Source organism: Terrapene carolina, unplaced genomic scaffold (genome assembly GCF_002925995.2).
Source record: "Terrapene carolina triunguis isolate 2854851 unplaced genomic scaffold, T_m_triunguis-2.0 Scaffold629, whole genome shotgun sequence".
Taxonomy (NCBI): domain Eukaryota; kingdom Metazoa; phylum Chordata; order Testudines; family Emydidae; genus Terrapene; species Terrapene triunguis.
The window spans coordinates 1,794,593-1,817,937 of record NW_020664980.1 but is presented as its reverse complement, the minus strand read 5'-3'; the positions used below and the strand labels follow the sequence as shown (position 1 = coordinate 1,817,937).

The 23,345-nt window shown below is 45.6% G+C and overlaps 1 protein-coding gene across 2 annotated transcripts in view; it reads right to left on the bottom strand.

The window, feature by feature from the left end:
- DPYSL3 (dihydropyrimidinase like 3) overlaps positions 1 to 23,345 on the bottom strand; it is a 73,841-nt gene that overhangs the window by 8,056 nt on the left and 42,440 nt on the right. For both annotated transcript variants that reach the window (XM_024199357.3, XM_024199358.3), the window contains exons 2-8: positions 17,456 to 17,544; positions 15,354 to 15,538; positions 11,822 to 11,986; positions 10,710 to 10,771; positions 10,020 to 10,100; positions 5,515 to 5,583; positions 827 to 947 (exon numbers count right to left, since the gene is read on the bottom strand). In XM_024199357.3, coding sequence (XP_024055125.1) covers positions 827 to 947; positions 5,515 to 5,583; positions 10,020 to 10,100; positions 10,710 to 10,771; positions 11,822 to 11,986; positions 15,354 to 15,538; positions 17,456 to 17,544 — 772 coding nt within the window. The remainder of the gene's footprint in view (positions 1 to 826; positions 948 to 5,514; positions 5,584 to 10,019; positions 10,101 to 10,709; positions 10,772 to 11,821; positions 11,987 to 15,353; positions 15,539 to 17,455; positions 17,545 to 23,345) is intronic.

Genomic DNA, 23,345 nt, shown 5'->3' with positions numbered 1-23,345 from the left:
ATGGTGAGGTAACTAATGCATGTGTGTATACACCCGTGTGCGGTGTGGGGAGTCACCTCTATCTGCCAGGAGCATCCAGCCTGCCAGACGGGGCTCCCCACACATCTAAAAGGCCTGATACCTCAATACAGACACCCACTGAAAGCGCCGGCACATCAAAAGGCAGGCAGGGGATATTTTTAGCAACGCAAATCACTTGCACATGGACGATACGCCTCTGCTTGGCAGAGAGAGCGTTTTATGGTCGGAGATAAACTCTGGTATTTAAACCAAACCCTCCATCCCTGATGTGCTAGCAGCTGGCACGCAACCAGAGTTAGCTCCAGATGGGCCTGGTACAAAGGGCCACGCATCAAACTATCCCCATATTAGCCAGAAAACCATGCAAGCCAGAGATCAACCCCATGATGGATTTCAAGTTCTGAGTCAAACTTGGCCTCTCACTCATATGCACACTCTACAGAAGCAGCTGGCCAGCTAAGTGCACAGAGACCATGGTGAGGGGCCTGGTTCAAGACCATGGGCAGGCTGGATGTTAGTAAGCAGGGATGCAGTCAATTTTTTTCTACCCCAATTGTTTCCTGCTAAACCCAGTTTCACGTAAGGGGCACGAGGACTCCAGGATACCCCCACTTAACAAGTCATGAAAAACCTCACAGTGGTTGGGTGACACTTCGGGAAGTAGGAGGCATTAATTTAAATTAGCTCAAGGGACATGTCTCCTTGCTAGCAACAAACAGAAAGACACAGAGGCCCTCTGCAGAAGGTGTTCCAGCAACACACACTCAGGGGGCAAGGAGGGTGATCTGAGACAGCAGCCACTCACCTTTTTTCCTGGCTTGCGAGATGATGTCAGCAGCACTCTTGCTCATCACTTTGGTCACATACAGAGGGCAGTTGGTCTGGCTAGCAATGGTGATGGCGCGGAAGACGGCTTCTGCCTCCAGCTGGAACACAGCACCGACACAAAGGTTGCAAATAACACACAAGGAGGAGGAGTCACCAACCACTCCACGATGTGGTGAATCCCACCATGCTGTGTCATTTCACTGGTCACGGGTGCCCTCTCTCTTAACCTCACCATGAGACCATCCCTCTCCCATTGGGTTTCAACAGGAAATTCCAAGGTCTTCATATAATGGGGACAACTGCCTATGAAGATGACCAATTCTGTCTGATTGTTTCCTTGTGCTCCCCAGTTGGTCACTCTGTATCCACCTTCTGTCTTTTATCTCATACTCAAAGTGTAAGATCTTTGGGATACTGACCGTCTTTTTTGTTCTGTGTTTGTACTGCACCTAACACGATGGGGCCCCGGTCCACAACCGTACTCCTACTACCACAATGCAAATGATAAATAACAACAAGATCAGAATGAGATAGATCATTTGGGGCTGAAGTCTTGTAAAAAAAGCTTGATAGATCTGAGTGCTACGGAATCAGATGCCCAGCCCGGAGTCATAAACCCCAGCTTGCGCTTAATCTAGATCCAGATCTTTTGCTGCTACAAATTCACCAGCTTCTCAGCCTTTAATAATATTTAGCACTTATTATGGTGTTTCTTAGCCATATAGCTGAAAGAGATTCCTGTAGGGAGTAAGCATCATTATCCTCATTTTACAAAAGTGGAAACTGAAGCAGAGACAGGTTAGCTGACTTGCTCAAGGTCATACAGCAAATCAGCAGCAGGATCATGATTCCTGGCTTCCAGTTCAGTTCCCTCTCCACAGGGCTGAGTTGCTACCACAGGCTTCACCATGCATTTATTTTAATATTAAAGCTTGGTTGTCTGTGTGGGCAATTCGCAGCTGGTTATTTTGCAGGTAGTTCTGCCCCTGTCTGAGTCTGTTTGTGCTGCTACTCTGCTATTGGGGTTTTGTGCTATTACTCTGCCACTTCAGCCTCCAAGATTATCAGCCCTGGACTTTTATATCTTGTTTGCTGTTGTAACAGGGTGAATTTTCAGTACTTTCAGTACTTCAGCATGAGGGATCTCTTTGAAGAATTACATCATCCCCCGTTCAGCCTGACTTCATTCCAAAAAGCCTTCCAAGATCTTTGTCAACAGTTTGGCTTAAGTCTTCAGTATTAAAAAAAATTTACAGAAAAGGAAACCCCAAACCTTAAAAGGGCAGGGTACCAATAAGCATATAATGCAAATTCCCCTGGGGAACTAGAGGCTGCCTTCTGCAGCCAGCACTTCTTGCTGAAACACCCATTTATGCAAACCTGATTTCTCCCACAACTGGAAAACTGAGCGATGCACACAAACCCGTTACGCTATTGTCCTTATGGTTACTGGATTCAACAAAAATGTTTCATCTGGGTGCTAAAATGGTTCTTGGGGGCACAGAATGAAAAATGTGCGGAAGAAAATATTATACAGTATACAAGCTTCTAAGTGTGTGTAAGTCCGTATGCAGAGATGGGTCAACCTCAGCCACTGCAAAATACTCTTAACATTGGATATTGCAAACCACTGGGATGACATTTTGGAGCAGTTCACTTGCAGTATCAAATGATCACTGACATGACACCCTTACATTTCAACCCCATTCCCCTCACTAGTGATTATGGTGAACATGCCACACACACAGCTTGTCGCACTCTAGATTGACCCTTCAAACTGCAATGACACAGGACAAGTAACAACACTAATGTTTTGTCATCCACAGGTCGACTCTTCAACATACAAGTTTTGTTGAATGTTACTTGCTCTCAGCCTAGTATTCTAGCTCCAAGGAGTCCCCCAATTAATTATTCCTAGGAGCAATGGTTCCAGAACAGTAGGATGCCTTCACAGACCATAGCCACAAACAATGGGTCTAGAGCACTTGAAGTGGGTATTATGGGTCAGATGGCAAGGGATATTTGTTCTGAGAACCCTTGTGTCTATTTTTATTTCCAGCCTAACAAATGCTTACTAGCTGGTCATGAGGTTGTACTTCTGCATGTAACATGTTTGCAGGTGCTAAATAGAGCTCTAAGAGCAGAGATACCTGAAACCCTGTCACAGAGGAGCTGTGCTTGCGAACAAGTATAACTTGGTCTGCAGATACATTTTCTAGGTACACAATCAGCTTCATCTTCCCCTCCATCTTGCAAAATGATACTAAGGGTGCTATTTCTGCTCCTGTGTCATCTGGCTATAAGATTGGATGTGCTCTGAACATCCATTGGGTTATGCTAGACTCAGCCACATACTCAACCCTTCCCCAGTGGGTCTGGATGCATGAAGAATTTCCGTGCATTTGTTCCCATGATGAAGACAGCAAGGGAAAGACCTTGAGAACTAAACCTTCAAAGCAGCGAGGACAGGAATATTTAGCTTCATGATTCCCATTTAGGTCAAGGGGAGCCATGCAGTTAAACCCCTGGCACACCAGATACTCATTGGTACTGTTGTTTTTTTTAAATGGCTTACTCAGTTCTAACTGTATCCCTCATTCTCCCCAAAACCTCCCAATTTTTGCAGGGTTCTATAGCGTTAACCACCCCACTCAATTCCTAAGAGCCCCCAAGGTGGCACATGTGCCATATGGCTGCAAACATTCAGGACCAGACAGACTATGTTGAGTGAGTTCAGGCCACATGTGCCATCTGGCCTCACGGTGAGGAGACCACGTTGGTGGTTAGTGTGTAATGCCACGCAGACAGCTCCGTGACAGAAAGGATGAGATTGTCCGTGTGGCTCTGTGCCACTGAAACAGCGGAGGCACCTGAGAGACACATATCACGTGGACATTGGAGAGCAAGTAGCCTGGGCTTCCAAACTTTGTGGATTTGGGGGGCGGAAATAGAAAGCATAGGCAGTGTACAACAATATGATTTTCAGCTCATAGTGGCAATTAGGTCACAGGCAATAGAAGAGAACTTCCTCCAAACAACTGGGAGACATGTTAGCATTTAGAATTCAGTGGCCAATCTTTCCCTCCCAATTAAAGTGTAATTATAGTAATTAAAGTGATGGTGTACAAATGGCAGCTCATTACTCCACATCTCTGCTCCCTACAGGGATCCAAATCTCACTTGAAAAACGAGTTTGCACTCCCTAGTGCTGCACACCCTGTACAGCTGTAGCCAGGGGGATTCTTTACTGCATCATGCAGCCCTTCCACTTCCATTCACTCTATGTTCTGGCTGGGGAATCTTTGTACCTGGCAAGGATGGAGGAGGCAGGAAGAACCCTAACTGACTTTCAGGTCCCAGGTTGAGTTTGATGAGCCAGCAATTTGTTCTGTGTTGGTATAATGCCTAGCACAATGGGGTCATCATTCAGGGCTAGGGCTCCTAGGCCCTGCCACAGAACAAATAGTAAATAATAATTAAGTAGGAAAAAAAGTATGAATGTGTATTTGCTGAACCAATGAGCTCTGGAGCCAGTTGGATGGAATGCGGCGCCTTCCAGTGCTATTTTTAGAGTCATTTTTCCAGCCAATCACTCTTCAAGAACAAAACATTCCACAACCCTTAACCAGCCTTGGACAATGAAAACCTCAACATTTGCCTTCTGATAACAAATAATGGACCAGATCCCCAGATGGTGTATATCAGCCTGGCTCCACTGAAGTCAATGCAACCATGTCAATTTACACCAGCTGAGGATCTGTTCCAGTAGAGTTAACATTGGGTCTTTTTTTCTGGAGGAGACATTTTAATGTCCCACATCTCAAAGAGAATAAACTATATATTATATAAACCTCGTCGGTATACCATTAATTTAAGCAGATTTATTTTATTTCTGATCGTACGTCTGAAGTACAAATCTTCACATCTACTCCCCTCTCCTCCCTTTGACTGCAGCAGATATCAGTTATATTTTCTCTCTCTTGCTTCCATGTGTTGTAGAAAGTTTAAAACAGTTCTGAGCACACAGCTACCACAATCTGACATTTATAAAATAATCTAAAATTAGATTGATCTCAGATTAATGGGCAAATAAAAAGAGTAGACATAATCCAGTTAAATGTCTTGACAGCGATTCACAATCGGAAAATCCCCCATTGCCACCACCAGAGGCTTTGCATGTCTTATTTTAACACATTCTAGACCGTAAGTAGAGATTAGATGAGGGAGAAGCTGGAGGTACAGTCCGCACTATTTTCCTTTACAATATGAATGCACTTTGAGAGTCAATGGATGATGCCCTTTTTTTAAAGGTACTCTCATTTTCAGTGCACTGATTCTCTGATCTCAGGCTTCTTTCACCACTGGAATCACCTAGCAAATGTGAATGCATCAGAAATAGCATTAACTGCAGCCTGACAGCACTGATTTCCTATGGCTGCTGCATTACAGGAAGACCCGTGGACTCCTATCTATGCTAGGAAACTGAATCATTATTGAACATGGTTTATCACCAAAGGCCCTTCCCCTGAACTGATGATGGTTGAACTGCCAGTATAGATAAAATAGAACTGTTAGACACCAGTATGCTAAGTATGGCTGAAACCTTGTGGGGAAAGCGCCTCAGTGTAACAAGGATGGTAAATCTTTTTTTCATTTGCCTTTTACCTCCTCTGGTCTACTCAGCACGTGGCCCTCTGGGCCAGTTATTCCCATCTCCAGCATCCTGGTTTGTTCCTAGAAGAATGAAAAGACACAGGGAAGTTTAGAGACTCTGAATTTGATCTGACAGTTATGTCAAAAAACAAATGCCACCTTACTCAGCATTTTGTAAGGATTTAGATTATCAAATAGCACAGCAGATCTCTGTGGATTTGCTGCAGGTGGTTCACAAGACTACCAAGACACACAGAGAATACAATGGGGAAGATAAGTAAATACATAGGTTGAGAGTAAGATAATCTTCCTTTGAAGTGATAATTCAGAATAAACAGGTCTGATATAATTGTAGCACAGGTGAAAAATAACAAATACAATTCCGGGGAAGGCATGTGTCTAATTTACTCTGCCTTTGCTATTCCCAAAGACATCCAAGCACTACTGAGAAAGAGATCATGAAAACTAAAAGAAATCCACTGTAGGCCAAATTCTCTTCTCAGTCACACCCGTGCAGCTCCATTAACATCAATACAGTTCACGGGTGTCAATGAGAGCAGAATCTGGCCCTATATGAAAATGTTTTTAGATGTGTGGTTGCTTTCCCCACACCACACAATCGGCAACACATTTTACTGCTATAATGAGGGACCACAACCACATACAGTACAATCGGACAGGCATGTACATGAATTTAATGGTATGCCTGACCCTTGGCATTCAGAAATTGTTCAGCTCAGTGGAAGATCGATCCTAACTGACATCCTTATCAGTGTGTTATCATCAGCCCACAGGGGGCTTGCAATCTGTTACATGGGGAAAACAGAGCTTGGGAGAGGCTTCCCCATACCCTTTACCTGGCTTCCAGTCTGTCAGTCATGAATGGGTCAGGCATTCTGAATGTAAATGTTACTGCAATGTGCAAATCTGTTGCATTTTGAAATATTATCCTGTAAGTGTCTTTCAGCTTTTAAGCTCTTTGGGGCACTGATTGTTCTAATTTTTGTGTCTAACAGAGCACTGAGCATGCTGTTGGCACTAAAAAATAAAAAAATCACATCTAGATGAATAGTGAAGGTGGGATTCCAGTAGTGACAGTTAATATCTATACAACATTTGAAGAGGTAAATTGCCATATATATAATTGCCACGCATTTTTGCCTCCTACACCTACCTTCTCAGCCACAACACAAAGACCTGACAAAATAATGACTCAACAATGTTCTTTTCATTTCTCAATCTTCACCAACAACAAGGACCATATTCCACATCCCCCTGTTTCAGTTTCCACTGCTTGGTGCATCCCCCTTACTCTGCTCTATTTACCCCCTCTCCTCTCTCTTATGTGGATCAAACTCATACGAAACACGGGTGACCTTAGGACAGTAGAGAGAAAATAGATCATGACCCAGAATAGAGGGGCTGGGGTTGGGGAAAGTCCCCTAACCTTCCTCCTAGGGAACAGAAGCAGGATCACTGACCAGCATCCTCACTTTTACAGCCTAATCTAATCCCATTCTGGATCAGTCACCAGTTTGTGACATTTTGTATCAATTAGCTTGGAAGGCAGAAGAAATTTTCAAGGCTGCACAGCACCAGTAAACCTTGCACACAGCTTTGGGTGGTTAGGGTGGGACTGAAGTAGCAAGAACTCCTAGTCAACACTGATTCTTTGATCTCTCCATTTTCGTATGAAAACAGACATTGACTAACTTTGGGGATCTTTAAATTGATTCTTGCCGTCTGCAGGGTTCTTCAGAGCTTAGTTTGGAGACTTTACTCCTAATCCACCCCCTCCAAAGAAAGGAGAAAGAAGAAACTGAGGATGTGCTACAGAGTAAAACTGAGCAAATTTGTCCCTGGTTCTTCAAAATCACAGAGGTACTATTCTCTGTATCCACAATACCAACTACAAGGCACTATAATGGTGCAATCCATCCATTTCAGATCAAAACAATATTTTCCCCATTACATATCCCATGAATTCAGCTCCATAAGCTGATTGCTTCCTTGTACTGGGCAGAAATTCCCCCTTCCCCTATGGCTCTGGTATTCTGCACATCATACTATAGCATAACTGGCCTTGCACATTGTGAGGGTCTTTTCCTTCTGCTGCAGCTTTCAGCATTGGCTGCTGTTAGAGTGAACATACTGGACTCAATGGACTGTTGTGTTCCATTAGGATAATTTCTGATTCACTGCGCATCAATTTCTCTAACAGTGAACGGAAATGTCTTCTACTGACTCCTGGGTTTAGCAAGGAAGATAAATTAGTCTTGTTTCTACATAAGAGTGACATGCACAGGGTACTGTGTACCTTTATTTCTGCTCTTAAGCAATAACAGAGCCCACTTCAACCCAAGAGAAGTCAATATAAAACACGAGAATCTCATCCAGTTGGAAAATATTAATCTTTTCCTGATAGGCGTTTGCTTTTCTATTGCTGGCCACAGCATGTCTGGAAAAATCAAATAACCTCCACCCAACACTCTAGCACAAAGGAGTCTATAGAGAGGAAAGCAGCTTCCATATAGGAAGAGCCCAGGTAGAAGCCATTTTCCCAGACATGTTTGGTTCCAATGAAGAAGCCATATAATATTCTAAAAGCAGCAGACTCTGGGAAGCATGGCCAGCAAATTCCCTTCCCAGTGCCATCCGGCTTTCTTCCTCAGGAGCAAAGGTACCAAAGCATTTCTGAGAAACTGTCTCACTTCTTTTAATGAGAGGAGGCAGACTACAGTCTAGGGTATCAAATTACGCAGAGCAAATGAATAAATTCTCTGCAGCATTAGCCCCAGTGCTGCTGCAAATGAGGCTGGGGAATGGTGATTTTGCATCATCCACCACCGGGATGACAGGCTGGTACCCACTGATAACACAGCTTCAGAGGTAACACTATTTGGAAAACCTTCATGTTATGATACTACCAAGCTTCCTGGGCCTAAATCTGAAGATATGTTTGGAGGCATGGGAGGAATAACATCAGTTTCCAAAGGGCATGAGAATAAAAAGTAAAAAAAAAACCCACACAAGCACATAAATTGGCTGCTGCCATGGTGTCTTATCAGGAATCACACTGTAATCAGATAGGAATGACTGTACTGTATCAAACCATTAGTCCATTCCTCCTACAGAGGCCAACACATATCACTTCAGGAGAAGATAAACCCTCCATAATGCACCCTGCCAATTGGGCAAGTCTATACAGGGGGAACACCCCCCCTTCCCCATAGCACAAGATTTCATTATCCCACCTCTATCAGTACCTTAATTTACATAGCTGCAAAAGTTTTTAACAGTCAAATAATTATCCAGTCCTCTTTTTAAACCCAGCTGTTTCATTTTGCTTGGTAAGTTCCCCTGACTGCAAGTCTACATTGCATAAGGAAGCAATTCCTTTAGCTAGTTTTAAAAATACTGCCCACTAATTTCAACAAGTATTCCAGCCAATGTTTAACCAAAAAATAATTCTTATTCCGAGCATGAAATGCTGCAAAATTTTGTCATAAAATGGCACTGACATGCCAGAATTAAAAACAAAACAAAACCCATTTAAAAACAAACAAAAACTCATCTATTGTAGAAGTTATTGCTTCAGATTAAGTGAAAGAATAATGCAAAAATCTCACTTTTCACGGTTTAATTTCATTCAGTTTGAACAACAAAAATTGATTAGTTAGTTTGTAGGGCTGGACTGCCAACATTGCAGGGAAATGGCGATTTGTTAAGAAAATTATTACCAGGGGAATTTTCATGGAAACACTCTCATTGTTCTTCAGTTTTATAGTACAATGATGGATGGATTTTTTTTTTTTTTTTTACAAAGCCTAAATGTTCAGCTGTGTCTGGCATGGCAGTCTCCCTTATGTAATATATATATCCTAGACCAGGGGTTCTCAAACTGGGGGGTCAGGACCCCTCAGGGGGGTTGCGAGGTTATTACATGGGAGTCGTGAGCTGTCAGCCTCTACCCCAAACCCCGCTTTGCCTCCAGCATTTATAATGGTGTTACATATATAAAAAAGTGTTTTTAATTTATAAGGGGGGGGTCGCACTCAGAGACTTGCTATGTTAAAGGGGTCACCAGTAAAAAAGTTTGAGAGCCACTGTCCTAGACAGTAATCTTTTTGGGTCATTTAGTACGTATTTGTACAGTCCCTAGCACAATGGGGCCCTGACTTGGTTGGTCTCTAGGAACCAGATTTACAAAGGTATTTAGGAACCTAAAGACTCAGATAGGTATCTAGTGGGACTGACTTTCAATGGGAGTTAGGCACCTAACCTGCTTAGGCACTTTTGCAAATCCAACTAGGCATCTCTCTGCATCTTTAGATGCTTAAATACGTCTGAAAATCTGACCCTAGGTGCCCCACAGTATAAAATATTAAATAACAATAATATATTCCAGAAGATGTCTGCACAGCTTCCATGCAGTATCTTTCCTCTAATGTACAGCATCAAAATCTTTCTGTCTATACCACACTTTTCAGCAGCAGTGTAGGTAGAATAGCATTTACCTGTTCAATGATATCCCCATTTTCGGCATGAACTTGAGCTATTGCACCTAGATCTCCCAGGCAGCTAAATATCTCATACAGCTGAAACAGAGTGAAAGAGGAAACATTATTACTACTCAGCCATTTTCACTTGGTCTGTTTGACCTTTAAAAAGTTCCCACGCTGTATCTTTCAACCGAAATCTAGACAGGCCTTCAGGTAAGAACAATGGAGGGTTGAGAGAAAGAATTTGGTGTCAGCACAACACAGACCTCATTCACAGTCAGAACAAGGCTTGGTGTGTGAACATGCCATGTCTCCCCTTTCAGAATGCCTCTCTGCCATCCACTGAAGCACTCAAAGATTTCACCAAACCTTTGGAACTTGTATCTACCACCTCTGCAGGTCCTCCCAGCCACATCATCACATCTTTAAAATGGAGGTGCAGTATGCAAAGACTATGCACCCCAGCAAGCTGCTGACAGCAAACTGAAACACTGCATTTCGGGATTGATAGAAATAGACTCCAAGGGCCTCTGGATTAAAACCAACTGTGGCTGCAAGCCGCACTGTAAAATTTAGCAACCTGAATCATGATCATCTTTGCCCTGCTCTGATCACTCAGTACACTGCTTTGTTTCCAGCTACTGTTCTAATGAAATAAAAGGGGCCCAACAATGATTGCACACAAAGCAGTAATGTAGCTCTTACCTCTGTGTTTGACATCTGGTACAAATCCTTGTAGGCCATGTAAACCATGAAGGAGTTAACTCCTAGGTGGAGAAGAGGGAAAAAGAAGAAAGAGAAATGATTCCATTCCAGCTCTCTCCCTCTTATACATTCACAAGGCATGTGATAATTACACAGACCTAATGGAATGGGAGCCTTTGGCAGTAGCTAGAGGTGAAGCAGACAGTTTTCTGGTTTTCTTCTTGTTTGTTTATTTTCAGGACATTCTAATTCTCCATCTACGGCTACACAGGATCCCAAGAGATGTTAGAAAACAAGGGGATAGCAGAAGGCAGTTCTCCAAAACTCTATCTGCCACTCATTTTAACCCCTTTAGCACTGTCTAAAAAGGTCTAATAAAGATGGTGGAGGGAGCGTGCTCAAAGCCAGAGAGGACCACTGGTCTGGAAGGACATATGCAGAATGTGCATGAGACAGCAGACTGACGGATGCATGCACAGCTGACTTCCCCACTGACTAGCATAAGCATAGATGCTGTTATTGTACCTTCATGTTGGGACTTTCAGTGGAAATTCTGTGCCTAAGTCATTTAAGGGCGAGATTTTCAAAAGCACGTGAGTGTCTCAGGCCCTTTGTGAGACCTACTCAAAAAACCCAACGACTCTGATGTGTTGTAATGACGCATGGACTGTGATCTGAGGATCTCATGGTGCTTTATAAATATAAATGAAATAACTCTCATAACTTCTCTCCCCACATGAAGTATTATCTCCCTATTTTACAGATGTGAAAAACCGAGAAACAGAGCCTTGCCTAAACTCAGAGTGAATCGGTTGCAAATCATGGACAGAACCCAGGAGTCCTGAATCTCAGTTCTTTAATCGCACTTCATGCTCTTTCCTATGCCACACACACAACGGCCCAGATCGTCAAAGATATTAGACATCTAATTTTCATTGACTTCAATGAGCATTAGGCGCCTAAACAACTTTGCGGATCTGGGCCTATGTGCTAACTGAGTCACCGGAGTTGAGGCTGATGGGAGCATTCACTGGAAAAAGGAGATTAGGGTAAAGAGACTTGAGGAATAAAGGGCAAAGGCAAAGAGGCCCTCCCCCCATCTCTCCACAAACCTTTTTCTTTAATGAGCATCTGTACTTCCTGTTTGACACTGTCGTTCCAGTGGGTGATGTCCACATGCAGGGAGTAGTCACAGCAGGTCTTCCCATCGGCCCACTCTCGCCACTTCTCATATGCTTCTGTCAGGCTGGCCTCTGGCTCAGGGATCACATGGTCAACTGGATGTGACAAGAGAGGCAAGCAGAATTGAGGGTGTGAAAGAAGGGCTCTTCCTCCCCACGCCATGTGCCCACTATCCCATTGGTTCCTCATGTGCTCAGCGACCCAGTGACTGCTGGCTTCTCACTGCATCCTTTACTGGGTGCTTCTTTTAATCTGCCTCAGGTCTCTGCTACCTTAGTGCCTTACTGCCCTCCCATATCCCAACCAGATTAAAACAAAATACCCTGATGGGTCCAAACTGCTCTCCCCGGCTCCCACACAGCACAAGGGGAAATGAAAACAGCAAGCAGGTCTTCAGAGCTTCCCCCTCCATCATTTTCTCAGACACATCCGAAGTGCATTTATCAGACAGGAAATGCACTGAGCCTTGGCTTAACAGCTTTTGGCATCGCACCAAGAGCTTTTACAGGCTTCTGCTGAGAAATCAGCTGGAAGCACTAGGACCCTCCTCCATCCCCACCCCTACTTCCACCCCATTAAAACTTAGTTTCCTGCTAAGACGCAGTCCTAATGCACCTTTTATTGTCCCTGATGTAATCTGCTGCGGCAGTCCATTTTACACAACAGATGCTGCGACGAAGACCATTATTCCAGTGGCCACCAGGGGAAGGAGAGCAGAAAGAAAACCCAAACTTTCAGCAGTTGGATCAATGATTTTTCTTACACCCTAAGAAGCTATCCAAAGCACAGACAGCTGTGACCGCTGCAGTAAAGCCCAAGTTATAAACCAGAGCACACCTATAGCATCCTTGAGGGCAAGAATCACGAATTCTGATTCCTTTTTCATTAGTGCTGTTTATTTCTTTGGACAGCATGGGATACTGGGGTATCATTCTGTCCCTGTGCTTGAGTTCATCTGGGCATGCTGCCCTATTGTGAAGAATATTGTGTTTGTTGTTGTTCTTTGTTAAGTTGCCCAGAGGCCCTGGCTGTGGGCACTGGAGCTGTGCAACCTCATGATGTGGATTTGGATGAACTCCTTAGGTTTTTTACCCACCCCAGTCCCCTGACCCTCTCCTGAGTTTCAGTAGGTTTAAATGACCCTCACTTGAGTTCTGGGTTCAAATGAATTTACCTTCCTGATGTAAGTGAACCTCAATCAAAAGAGCACGAAAACAGGAGTAAGTGCTCATTCCACCTACTGTTGGACTGAAATGATAACCCTACCCGTGTTTGCTCCAAGCTGGGCCAGGGATCACTCAGAAGATTCATGCACCATGGTGATCTTTCAAAAACACTGGGCTCAGTTGCAAGATGGTAACAAAACTTCAAAGCAGGAAGTTTCACCTGGTTTGGGGTTTTATTGCAGATGTCTTACCCAGCTGCAGTAGGGCACCTAAATATTAACATGGCTAATATGTGACACTTAAGAGCAATCAGGATGAGGGTCAAGAAAAATAAAACTCCGCATTTAGAATGTGTATTATGGGCCAAATTCTGCTCTCAGCTACACAAATGCAATCTCACTGACGCTGCATACCTGTAACACAGCAGAATTTAACCCCACATTCTTCAAAGCATTGCACACTCATCAATCCTCTAGGAGAGTTTGAGGCGCAATATGTTAGGTGCTGTGGTTTATTGGTAATCTAGGGCAGAAGTGCTTCTGTGGCACTCAAGTGAGCCTCTTCTGAGCAAGGTAGGGTCGATGCACTAATAAGCCTCACATTTCAATACCCAAAGGCATATTTTGTCCATTGATTAAGGAAACTTATCTTCACAACCCTCCCCAATCAATTCTGATAGATTAAAAATACTACTACTGCTAAGATCTAGCAAACATTCTGATGACCCTGTCTGCTGGTAGCAAATGCTAGCGTTCAGGCTCGGTTCCACTTTCTATTCTAAACCCCTTTTTAATTGGAGATGTCAGCGAGACAGGCCAAGAGATGGGATTGCATGGCAAGAGACAATTTAGTCGTGGCGAGAGAGAGAGATGTGTTTCTCCCTCTGTTATATAGCAGGTTACTACTTCTGGCTGCATGGGCATGGATGCAGACAATTTGTTGATCTTAGCTGCTCAGGTGGCAAGTTTTCTATTGGCATCTCCTAGTCCACCTAGATCAGGGGCAGGCAAACTTTTTGGCCTGAAGGCCGCATCGGGTTTCAGAAATTGTATGGAGGGCTGGTTAGGGGGGAGGCTATGCCTCCCCAAACAGCCAGGCATGGCCTGGCCCCCGCCCCATATCTGACATCCCCCCTGCTTCTCGCCCGCTGACGGCCCACCCTCCGGGACCCCTGCCCCATCCACCCCTCCTGCTCTCTGTCCCCTGACCACCCCCGGACCCGCCGCCCCTAACTGCTCCCCGCCGCCCCATCCACCCCCCCTCTCCCTGTCCCCTAACTGCCCCGGGATCCCTGACTGCCCCCTGCTGCCCCATCCAATCCCTCCTCTCATTCCTGACAGCCCCCCCCCCGGGACCCCTGCTCCATCCACCCCCCTTCTCCCTGACCGCCCCTGGAACCCCCGCCCCCATTCAACCCCTGTGTTCCCCGGCCTCTGACCGCCCCCACCCCATCCACACCCCCAGCCCCTGACCACCCCCTGAACTCCCCCGCCCTCTATCCAACCCCCCTCCCCCGCTCCCTGCCCCCTTACCGCACTGCCTGACACACCGGTGCTTGGCGGCGCTACAGCCGCACCGCCCGGCTGGAGCCAGCCATGCACTGCGCAGCACAGAGACCGGGTCAGGCCGGGCTCTGCAGCTGCGCTACCCCAGGAGCTCGCAGCCCCGCCGCCCAGAGCATTGCGCCCACGGCGCAGTGAGCTGAGGCTGCGGGGGAGTGAGGACAGCGGGGGAGGGGCCGGGGGCTAGTCTCCTGGGCCAGGAGCTATGGGGCCGGTCAGAACGGTCCCGTGGGCCGGATGTGGCCCGTGGGCCGTAGTTTGCCCACCTCTGACCTAGATCCTGCTACGGTTCTCCTTCTATTCAACCATTCTTTCCTATTTTCCTTGGGTCTCCCCCATATCTACTGATGCTCCCCATTACCCCTCTTTGACACCAGTCCTTTTTCCACAGCTCCTGCTAGGGTCTCCTCCAGCTGCCCAACTCCTTTCCCCTATGCCCACATAGCTCCCACGCATTTCTCCCCAAATCCCATTCCAACAGCTGCCTTCTCCTAATTCATCCCGCACCCTTCTTTCTGCATAACAATAGCCCCTTTCCATTGTCACTCTCGCCCAAGCTTCTTCTGCCAAAAAAACCCCCAAACTCCAACCACAACACACACCCCTTCTCAGGAACTACAGAAGCCAAGACAGTAAACAAGCTAGTCTTTTGCAAGTATAGGATGCTGAATGCAGCAGGCCCTTTTTAAAGCCTCTGTGGAGTCAACATGAAAGGAACTGCCCAATGGACGTACTGATCATGGTGGTTCCGCCAGCCAGGGCTGCTTTCGTTCCCTGGAAGAAGTCATCCACAGCGGTCATCCCCTTGTATGGCATCTGCAAGTGAGTGTGGACATCGATTCCTCCAGGGATCACCATCTTCCCATTGGCTTCTACGGTTTTAACTCCTCCAGGGACGATTAGATTGTCTCCAATTTGCCTGATGAGATAGTAATCAGGATGGTGAGCCACACACATATGAAACTTGACTAGAACGTACTCTACCAATAACCTACCAAAGTAGGGAAAACCCCCTATCAGTACAAGACAGCAGTGGACTTGAGACAATCTAAACACAGAAGACAGCAAGAACCTAAACCAATGTGAACAAGCTCTGCAGAAACCACCACACAAGGAGTTCATTCAACAGGACCGCTTTAATGTATGAGTGACTGGGAAGGGCTAGAAGGAGTGAATGGTTTCAAAATCTCTAAATGCCAGCCCTGCCCCCAGTAAATATATTTATCTCCCCACCCCACCCCTTAAGGCTCAAGTCTGAGGCTTACTTCTTACAAAGAATGAGAACTCCTAAGAGCAATGATACAGTTGCTGGGCCAGCCCTGGGTTTGCAGGGTTTTGCCATTCCACTCACATCACAAGGTCCCTAAAGTAAACAAAGGCCTCTCTCACAGACATCGCTGGCTGCAGCTTTTGTGAACTCAAGTGTGGTTTTCAAGCCGTGTGTTCACCGTGCTTCTATGAAATTAGGGAAGATGCCTTCCCACTCAGGGAGATTCCCATTAGACCCTGTCCTTGGAGAGGAAGGACACCTTTGCTAACTGCAGTACTGCATTGTGGGCAAGGCAGCTAAAATCCCAGTTCACTAAAAGTCTCCTCTAAGACCCTGTGTATCTAAAAACCCTCAACTATATACGTACCTAAAACCTAAAATGCTCCTTCACTTCTAATCCCTACAATCCTGGAATTCTGTATCCTATATCCACATAACATTCCCCTCCCTAGATGCACCCAAAGTATAAAATCCTCCTCCCCATGGGCACCTACCTCTCTTTTCTCCTATAAACTAGTGCACCTACACCTTAGTACTCCCTTCTCTATAAGCCCCACATATGCATCTCAATGCCCTTTGCACATCGATTCCTGCACCCAAACCCATAGCCCCTGCCCCTATAAGTCCTATATTCACCAATCCTCTTCTCACTCTGCCCCTATAAACTTAGGATAAAAGACTGTCTGGCCTCATCAGAGAACTTTCAATCTCTTTGGTGTATCTGGAAGGGACGTAAAATAGGACTATATCCCTGCTCCCTGCATTTCAGTGTCAGCCAGCCTAGAACACCTCTCGCAGACCAGTACTGAATATTCGGTAAACACTACTTCTTTCCATGACTCCTTCATGGCACCAAACCAGTGGTTAATAGGCTTAAAACAGACATGCCTCTTAAAAATTATTTTCCTACTGCAGGTTTTAAAAATACATTTCCATCAAGGGAAGGGTGAATATTTTCTTTGTACCACAGGGCAAGGCATGTTTTTTTGGAAGTGTTTAAGTTCCCTTGCTATGAACTATCCTAGGGCTTGCAATCCACCAAACTGGGATTTAGTCCCATTTCATATACTTTACACATTAGAACAATTTCAGCCTTTAAACAGTGGAGTCATTATTGTACTCCAGAACACATCCAGAAGCCAGATGAAAAGATGAGATTCACAGTTTTGCCTGAAAGCTCTGGGAATTTTAAAGACGTAGCTTCTCAAAAGCACAGATCCATCCTCTTTAGCTCTAACAAATGGGATCTTGTATAATTAGGGAAAGTGTCGTTCTTGTGACATAATCCTGCCGGATACTGGACAAAACAGAAACTAAAAGATCATTCCTGTTCCCGCTGCAGTTAGATATTATCTCAGCATACAACGGATACTGTGTCATAACTTATCAGTTTAACTGAATTTTATTCACCGAGAAAGGAGAAGGAATTCAGTGTCTCACCAGGTGGGCAAGCAAACTACAGACTCCACCCAACCTGGACTGGCATACAATAGCCCACAGACCTACAATTCCTGCAGTCAAGAGGTAAAAAGAGTAGATAAGATAATATGGGAATCCTGTACATACTTTATGAGACCATCCTCCATGTAAATGTCAGCATAGAACGACTGGTCATCATTGACTATTCTGCCTCCTTTAATAAGAAGACGATCACTCTGTGGATGGAGAAATAAAGCAGTCATGAGTGTTAGAAAATATATACTTGTTACTGCAAGGAACCTTCTTACTGCAAAACAGCTGTGCTTAGCAAATACATTATCTTCTATACAACATGTGCAGTGTGAATTAGTTTAGGTTATAAATTCTGACTGTTTAGTGATGTGCTGAGGTTGTATTAAGCTATTTCTGTATAAAACAGGTTTGCAGAAATAGAGGAGTGGCAAATAGCTTAATACAACCTGAATTTTTGAGTCTTTGGCATTACTTCACCTTAACAGATAGGACGTAACAGATGAGTTACACAAAGCACAGGTGTTTTTTCAGTTGTTGAGAAAGAACTCAATGCTTCCTAAACATAGCATGCAAATGATAAATATGCATATACTTTCCATACCACATACCAATATCTAATGTGAATTCAGCAGCAGTGCTGAAGTATTGGACTGATCTAATGCCCAACAAAATCAATGGAAATCTTTCCACTGAATTCACTGGGCTTTAGATCAGGCTCTGTGTCAATAATTGGCATAAAGTAACAAGAAACACATTACCATTTCTTTGGATATTTGTATATTATTAGACAAAGATTAGAAAGTTACCAAGATTGTGAAATAAACCCCAAAGCTCAAGGATGAAAGGTTTCTCCCTCTAGCATAATCAAGCTCACTTTTTTGTCCTTAGAGTGATATCTGGTATAGCTATTGCACAAGGGGAAAAAAATCACCCTTTCAAAAAGTTATACTTATCTCTAGTTTTTCCTTTTAATATACAACTAAAATTCAGTACTAGTGAAAGGTACAAGATAAGGTACAAGGTACAAGCCCTGGATGTGGAAGTTCTGCACTATTTACAGTACCTATATAACAGATTCAGCATGGGCAACAGCACTGTCTTCTCCTCCCCACAGTGCCTCTGCAGAGGACAGAGGGGTAGCTCAGTCTCCGTAACCCATTCAATCCTGGGTTTCTGTTAACACTTCAAGACTGCCGAGAAGCGCCAGCAGTGCTGGTGGTTTTTGTGATGTGGGTATGTGTGTCCAGTGGAAATGGGAATGGAGTCCACCACACCCATTTCACATTCCACATAAGTAGGGTGACCAGACGTCCTGTTTTTAAAGGGACAGTCCCATATTTAAGCCCTCCTGCTTTTTCTTTAAAATGGGCAAATTGTCCCGTATTTTCTGTCTCTCCCTCCCTCCCCCGAATCAGTACTGGTGAGTCCTGCTGCTGGCCAGATCCCTGCTCGCCAGCCGCCCGCCCACCAGCGGTGAATGGGGGTGGGAGGGTCCAGTGGCCGAAAATGGGTGTGGGTGTGCAAGGCTGGTGGCGGGGCAAAGATGCACCAGCTCTTGGCCAGCAGGGCTTCACCCCCATCCCATTTCTGGCCGGTGCTGGCTGTGTGCTGTGGTGGCTCGTGGGTGCAGGCAGGCTCCAGGCAACGGCCAGTTATGTGTTGCCTCTGCTGCCCATCTTTTGGTCCTTTATGTCCTCTCCCTGCTTTTCCCCTCTTCCCCCCCCCCCCCCCCCCCCCGGCCCCCCCCCCCCCCCGCGCCGCGCGCCCACCCCGCCCCTGGTCAGCGCTTCACCTCCCCACCCCTCCCCCCGAACATGGGGCTGCTCCATCCCCTAGGCACCCTCCCCTGCTGAGCCACCTCTCTGGCCTGGTTCGCTGAAGCCCTGCAGTCAGGTTCCTTGGGCCCGGGTGCACAATCATCCTTAGGGCTTAACCCCTTCCTGCCTGTGCTGTAGCCAGAGGCGGCTGGGTTATGGCCAGTAGCAACCTGGAGGTGTTTGCTGCCTTTTGACATTATGCAGCAGCTAACCCCCGCTTCTTTCCCCCTCCCCCCCCCCCCCCCCCCCCCAGCTGGAAGCAGCTCCCGTCCCTTCCCTCCCACACAGTGCCGAAAGGCTGCTGCTGGCCACATTCTGGTGTGAACCCTGGCAGAAATCTGGGGAGGGCGGCATGTGACCCTGCATCCGTCCCTGTCCCCCCGGCATGTGTTGCCTCAGGAAGACGTGGCGCCAGATATCAGAAGAGGCAGGTCCGTCCCGGGGGCCCAGCTAGATATGGAGGGCAGAGAGAACCAGGCAGGGAGGGTCAGGTAGGTCGGTCATCCCCTGCGTGAGAGAGGTGTACGGGAATGTGGGTGGAATGGGGGTGTCACCCCTCCCAATGTGAACCCTAAAGCCTTAAAGATAAGAAGGTAAATAAAAAGAATCTAACTATGCAGTATTTCTTTTTAACGGGGCTCAATACACTTGATGTTAATTTGAATGTTTGTACTGCATAGTTTTGATTGATTGCTGTTGAACTTGCTTGAATAAGTGTAATTTTACCAGGTGTCCCGTATTCAGCATAGGAAATATGGTCACCCTACATATAAACCTCCAAGCAGCCCTTCTGTGGCAATGATATTTGGTCACTATATTGACTTAAACTGGATTTTAAAAAGTGACCTTGGAGAGGCAAGGCTATGTGTTCCATTCCCCATCCACTGATTCATCAACACTACTGTTTCCTGTTACAAGTGGCATAAGACTTCTCTGAAGCTATATCGCATGTGTATCTACAGAATAGTCGAGGAGCATCCATGTTATAATCACTAAAGACCCATCAGGGTATTAATTCTGAGGTCATCGTGAACCACTGCACAGTTGAACAGATGTGTTCTGGGAATGAATTTATTTTAGAAGTCAGAAAATAAAAAAGTAGATTCACACACGCGAAGTCTGATTATGTGAACACATAGTTGTGCAAACAATGGAGACCTTAGGTCATCCAGGACATTTACCTTGATTAATTCACTCACAACTGAGGCTATGTCTACACTACCGAGGTAAGTCAACCTATGCTATGCAACTCCAGCTACAGCTGGAGTCGACGTACCTTAGGTCGAGTTACCGCTGGGTCTACACCGCGGGGAGTCGATGGGAGAAACTCTCCCGTCGACTTACCTTACTCTTCTCGTTGGGGGTAGAGTACAGGGATCGACTGAAGAGTGATCTGCTGTCGATCTGGCGGGTCTTCACTAGACCCGCTAAATCGACCGTTGGTGGATCGATCTCAGAGCGTCGATCTGGGCTGTAGTGTAGACCTGCCCTGAGCCTCATCTCTCCATGGGATGGAAGTGTTATTTTCCCTTTCCCACAATACAGAAACCAGGGGTCACCCGATAAAATGAATAGGCAGCAGGTTTAATATAAACAAGAGGAAATACATTTTCACACAACGCACAATTAACCTATGGAACTCATTGCCATGGGATGTTCTGATGGCCAAAAGTATAATTGGCCTAGGTATGAACTAGATAAGTTCATGGGGTACAGGTCCATCAATGGCTATTAGCCAAGATAGTCAGGGCAATCCTAAACCTCTGACTGCCAGAAACAGAGAGGGGAAGACAGGGGAGAATCTCCCCAAAATTTCCCTGGGCTGTGCACTGCCTCTGAAGCTCTGGTACTGGCCACTGCCAGAGATAGGATACTGGGCCAGATGGACCACTGGTCTGACCCAGTATGGCAGCTCTTTCGCTCTTAAATACCATAATGAGACTGTAGCTATAGCAAAGCTGAGGTTGTTACTACACCAAAGCTGTAATGAAAATCTAACATGTCACAGCATCAAAGTAACAGCTTTTGTGCCTCTGTATTCCAGCGTATATTGATGGAAGAACTGTGGCTATCATTTTAAGCAGCAAAATCCAGGTAAATAACAGTGTGAGTCAAGACTTAAGTTGGAAATCCTTGTCATTTCAGGGATCTGAATTAGGCCTTTTACAGCAAATTTCCCCAAGGCCTCCAAAATGGCTTCCCCAAGCGCATTTACACATATACCCCTTTGGCTTTTACGCACAAAAATGGTTGTGTGCACAAATTTTGGAAACACATTTGAGGCTCTTTTACAACATGGCTACATGTAATTTCCCTATACATAAACACTGAATTCACTTTGCGTTATTTTAAATGCTACTTGAGAAAGGGGAAAAAAGACAAATGTATGAAACCACCAGAATTTTACATGGGACGGTGGTGGTTGTTCAATCAAGGTGGTAACAAGTCCAATGGCAGCACACGAGAGAGTTGGACTGAAACTATTGTGTTTGCTGGAACAGTTGGGATTCTCCCTGGAGAGTTAGCCAAGTCAATGGAAAGCACACAAGATCGTCCTACTGTTTGTGGATTATTGACACAAGACTGGTCTGGCTAGTAATACATCTAGATGGTAGATATATGAGAAAAGAGCCTTTGGCGCGGGCTAACTTGGCAGTTGTTTTAGCTCAAATGGAAGAGTCTTTGCCCACGGACACCAGCTTGTATAGCCAGTGGCCTACATTTCCACTTCCATCTGCACCTGAAAGGATACTGTCCATGTTGGCAACCCAAGCTCATGTGACCTGACATTATACAAGGGTCCCTTTTGGCTTGGTGGCAATAGTTTTTTCTTCTGGGGAAGTACGTCCGCAACAGTAGTAAGGAAAGACCTTCGAAAAAACAAAATATTAATGGGTCGTACAGGAAGGGCAAGTAGCTCTCAAGACCACAAACCTCAAAAGCTAATACTCTGGCCGACCTCTGACATTTGAGATAAGGATCAACCACCAACCTTAACTACTTACAGTTGAGTCTAACCAGCCCAGCTCCAGGGACAAGCAACGAGGACAACTTCTAAAAGTCTTTTCTAGGGATGCCATACAGGATTTAGTCTTCTCAAAAGAAGATACATGGGATATAAACAGTCCCCTTCAATCATCAGATTTTTTTTTTTAAACTAATCTCCGACCCTGGCAATGTTCTGATCTGCCCCATCACTTTTCAAAACCCATCCCTCCCTTACTGTACTCTCAACACCACCCAGTACCAACAGCAGCATCTTCCTCTATTTCCATTGGTAGGGAAGTAGCGTTTTAGTATCAGAGCCCCCCAACCAATACTGACTGAAGGTTCCATCTGCTCCCAGCAGCCACAGTCATTCTGAACTCTCACTCACAGCCCTTCCTCCTACAGCAAGTTCAGATTGTCCCCCCTATATCTCCCCACCCCCAAACTCTTCTTCAGTTAATGAACTCTGGAACGATCACCATAGTGATTGCAATTGGCAACCTAGCATAAAATGAGAGAAATATCCTCCTGGGGGTCTCTTCTGCATGCAACAGCCAATGCACCTGAGACCTGTTTGTTTGTACATTCTCAATCATGTGCAAACAAGACAAAGAAACAGGGTGGGGAAGGGGTTTTAATGAACAACGCTCTGAACACTGACTGCACCTTGGCTCTGGGACCCGGAGAGAAAAGGCTTGGAAATTAGCCAAGGTTTTACCATGCAAAGGCTCTCCATTATTGTATTGCCTAAATCCTTAATTACCCGCAGCTGAAATAGCCTCACCCCTCCCTGCACCCCAAATATGCAGCATTAAAATAGGCCATGAACTCACATCCCACATGCAGAGTCAAACAGACACAGACTGAGAGTGTACCGCCCCGCCCCCCACCCCGCACCAAAGTGGCCTGGCAGAGAGAACTACAGCTTCCCCTGCTCCTTTTCACGGTTGACTTAAAGTTCAGACAGCAGAACTAGGCATTTTAAAAGGTTCACCGGCTAGAGGAAGAATTTTGGGAGCTGGGGTGTGGCCGCAGGTGATATAAATAGCTGTACAGGCTAGCCCAATGGGAGTGTCTAAAGGGTCTAAACAAAAGATGGAAATGCAGCTGCACGGAGAGGGCAAGCGATTGACGATGTGACCTCTCGTCAACAGCAGAGGAGGTGGTTACAGCACTGGCTGGAGTCAGGAGACCGGCTG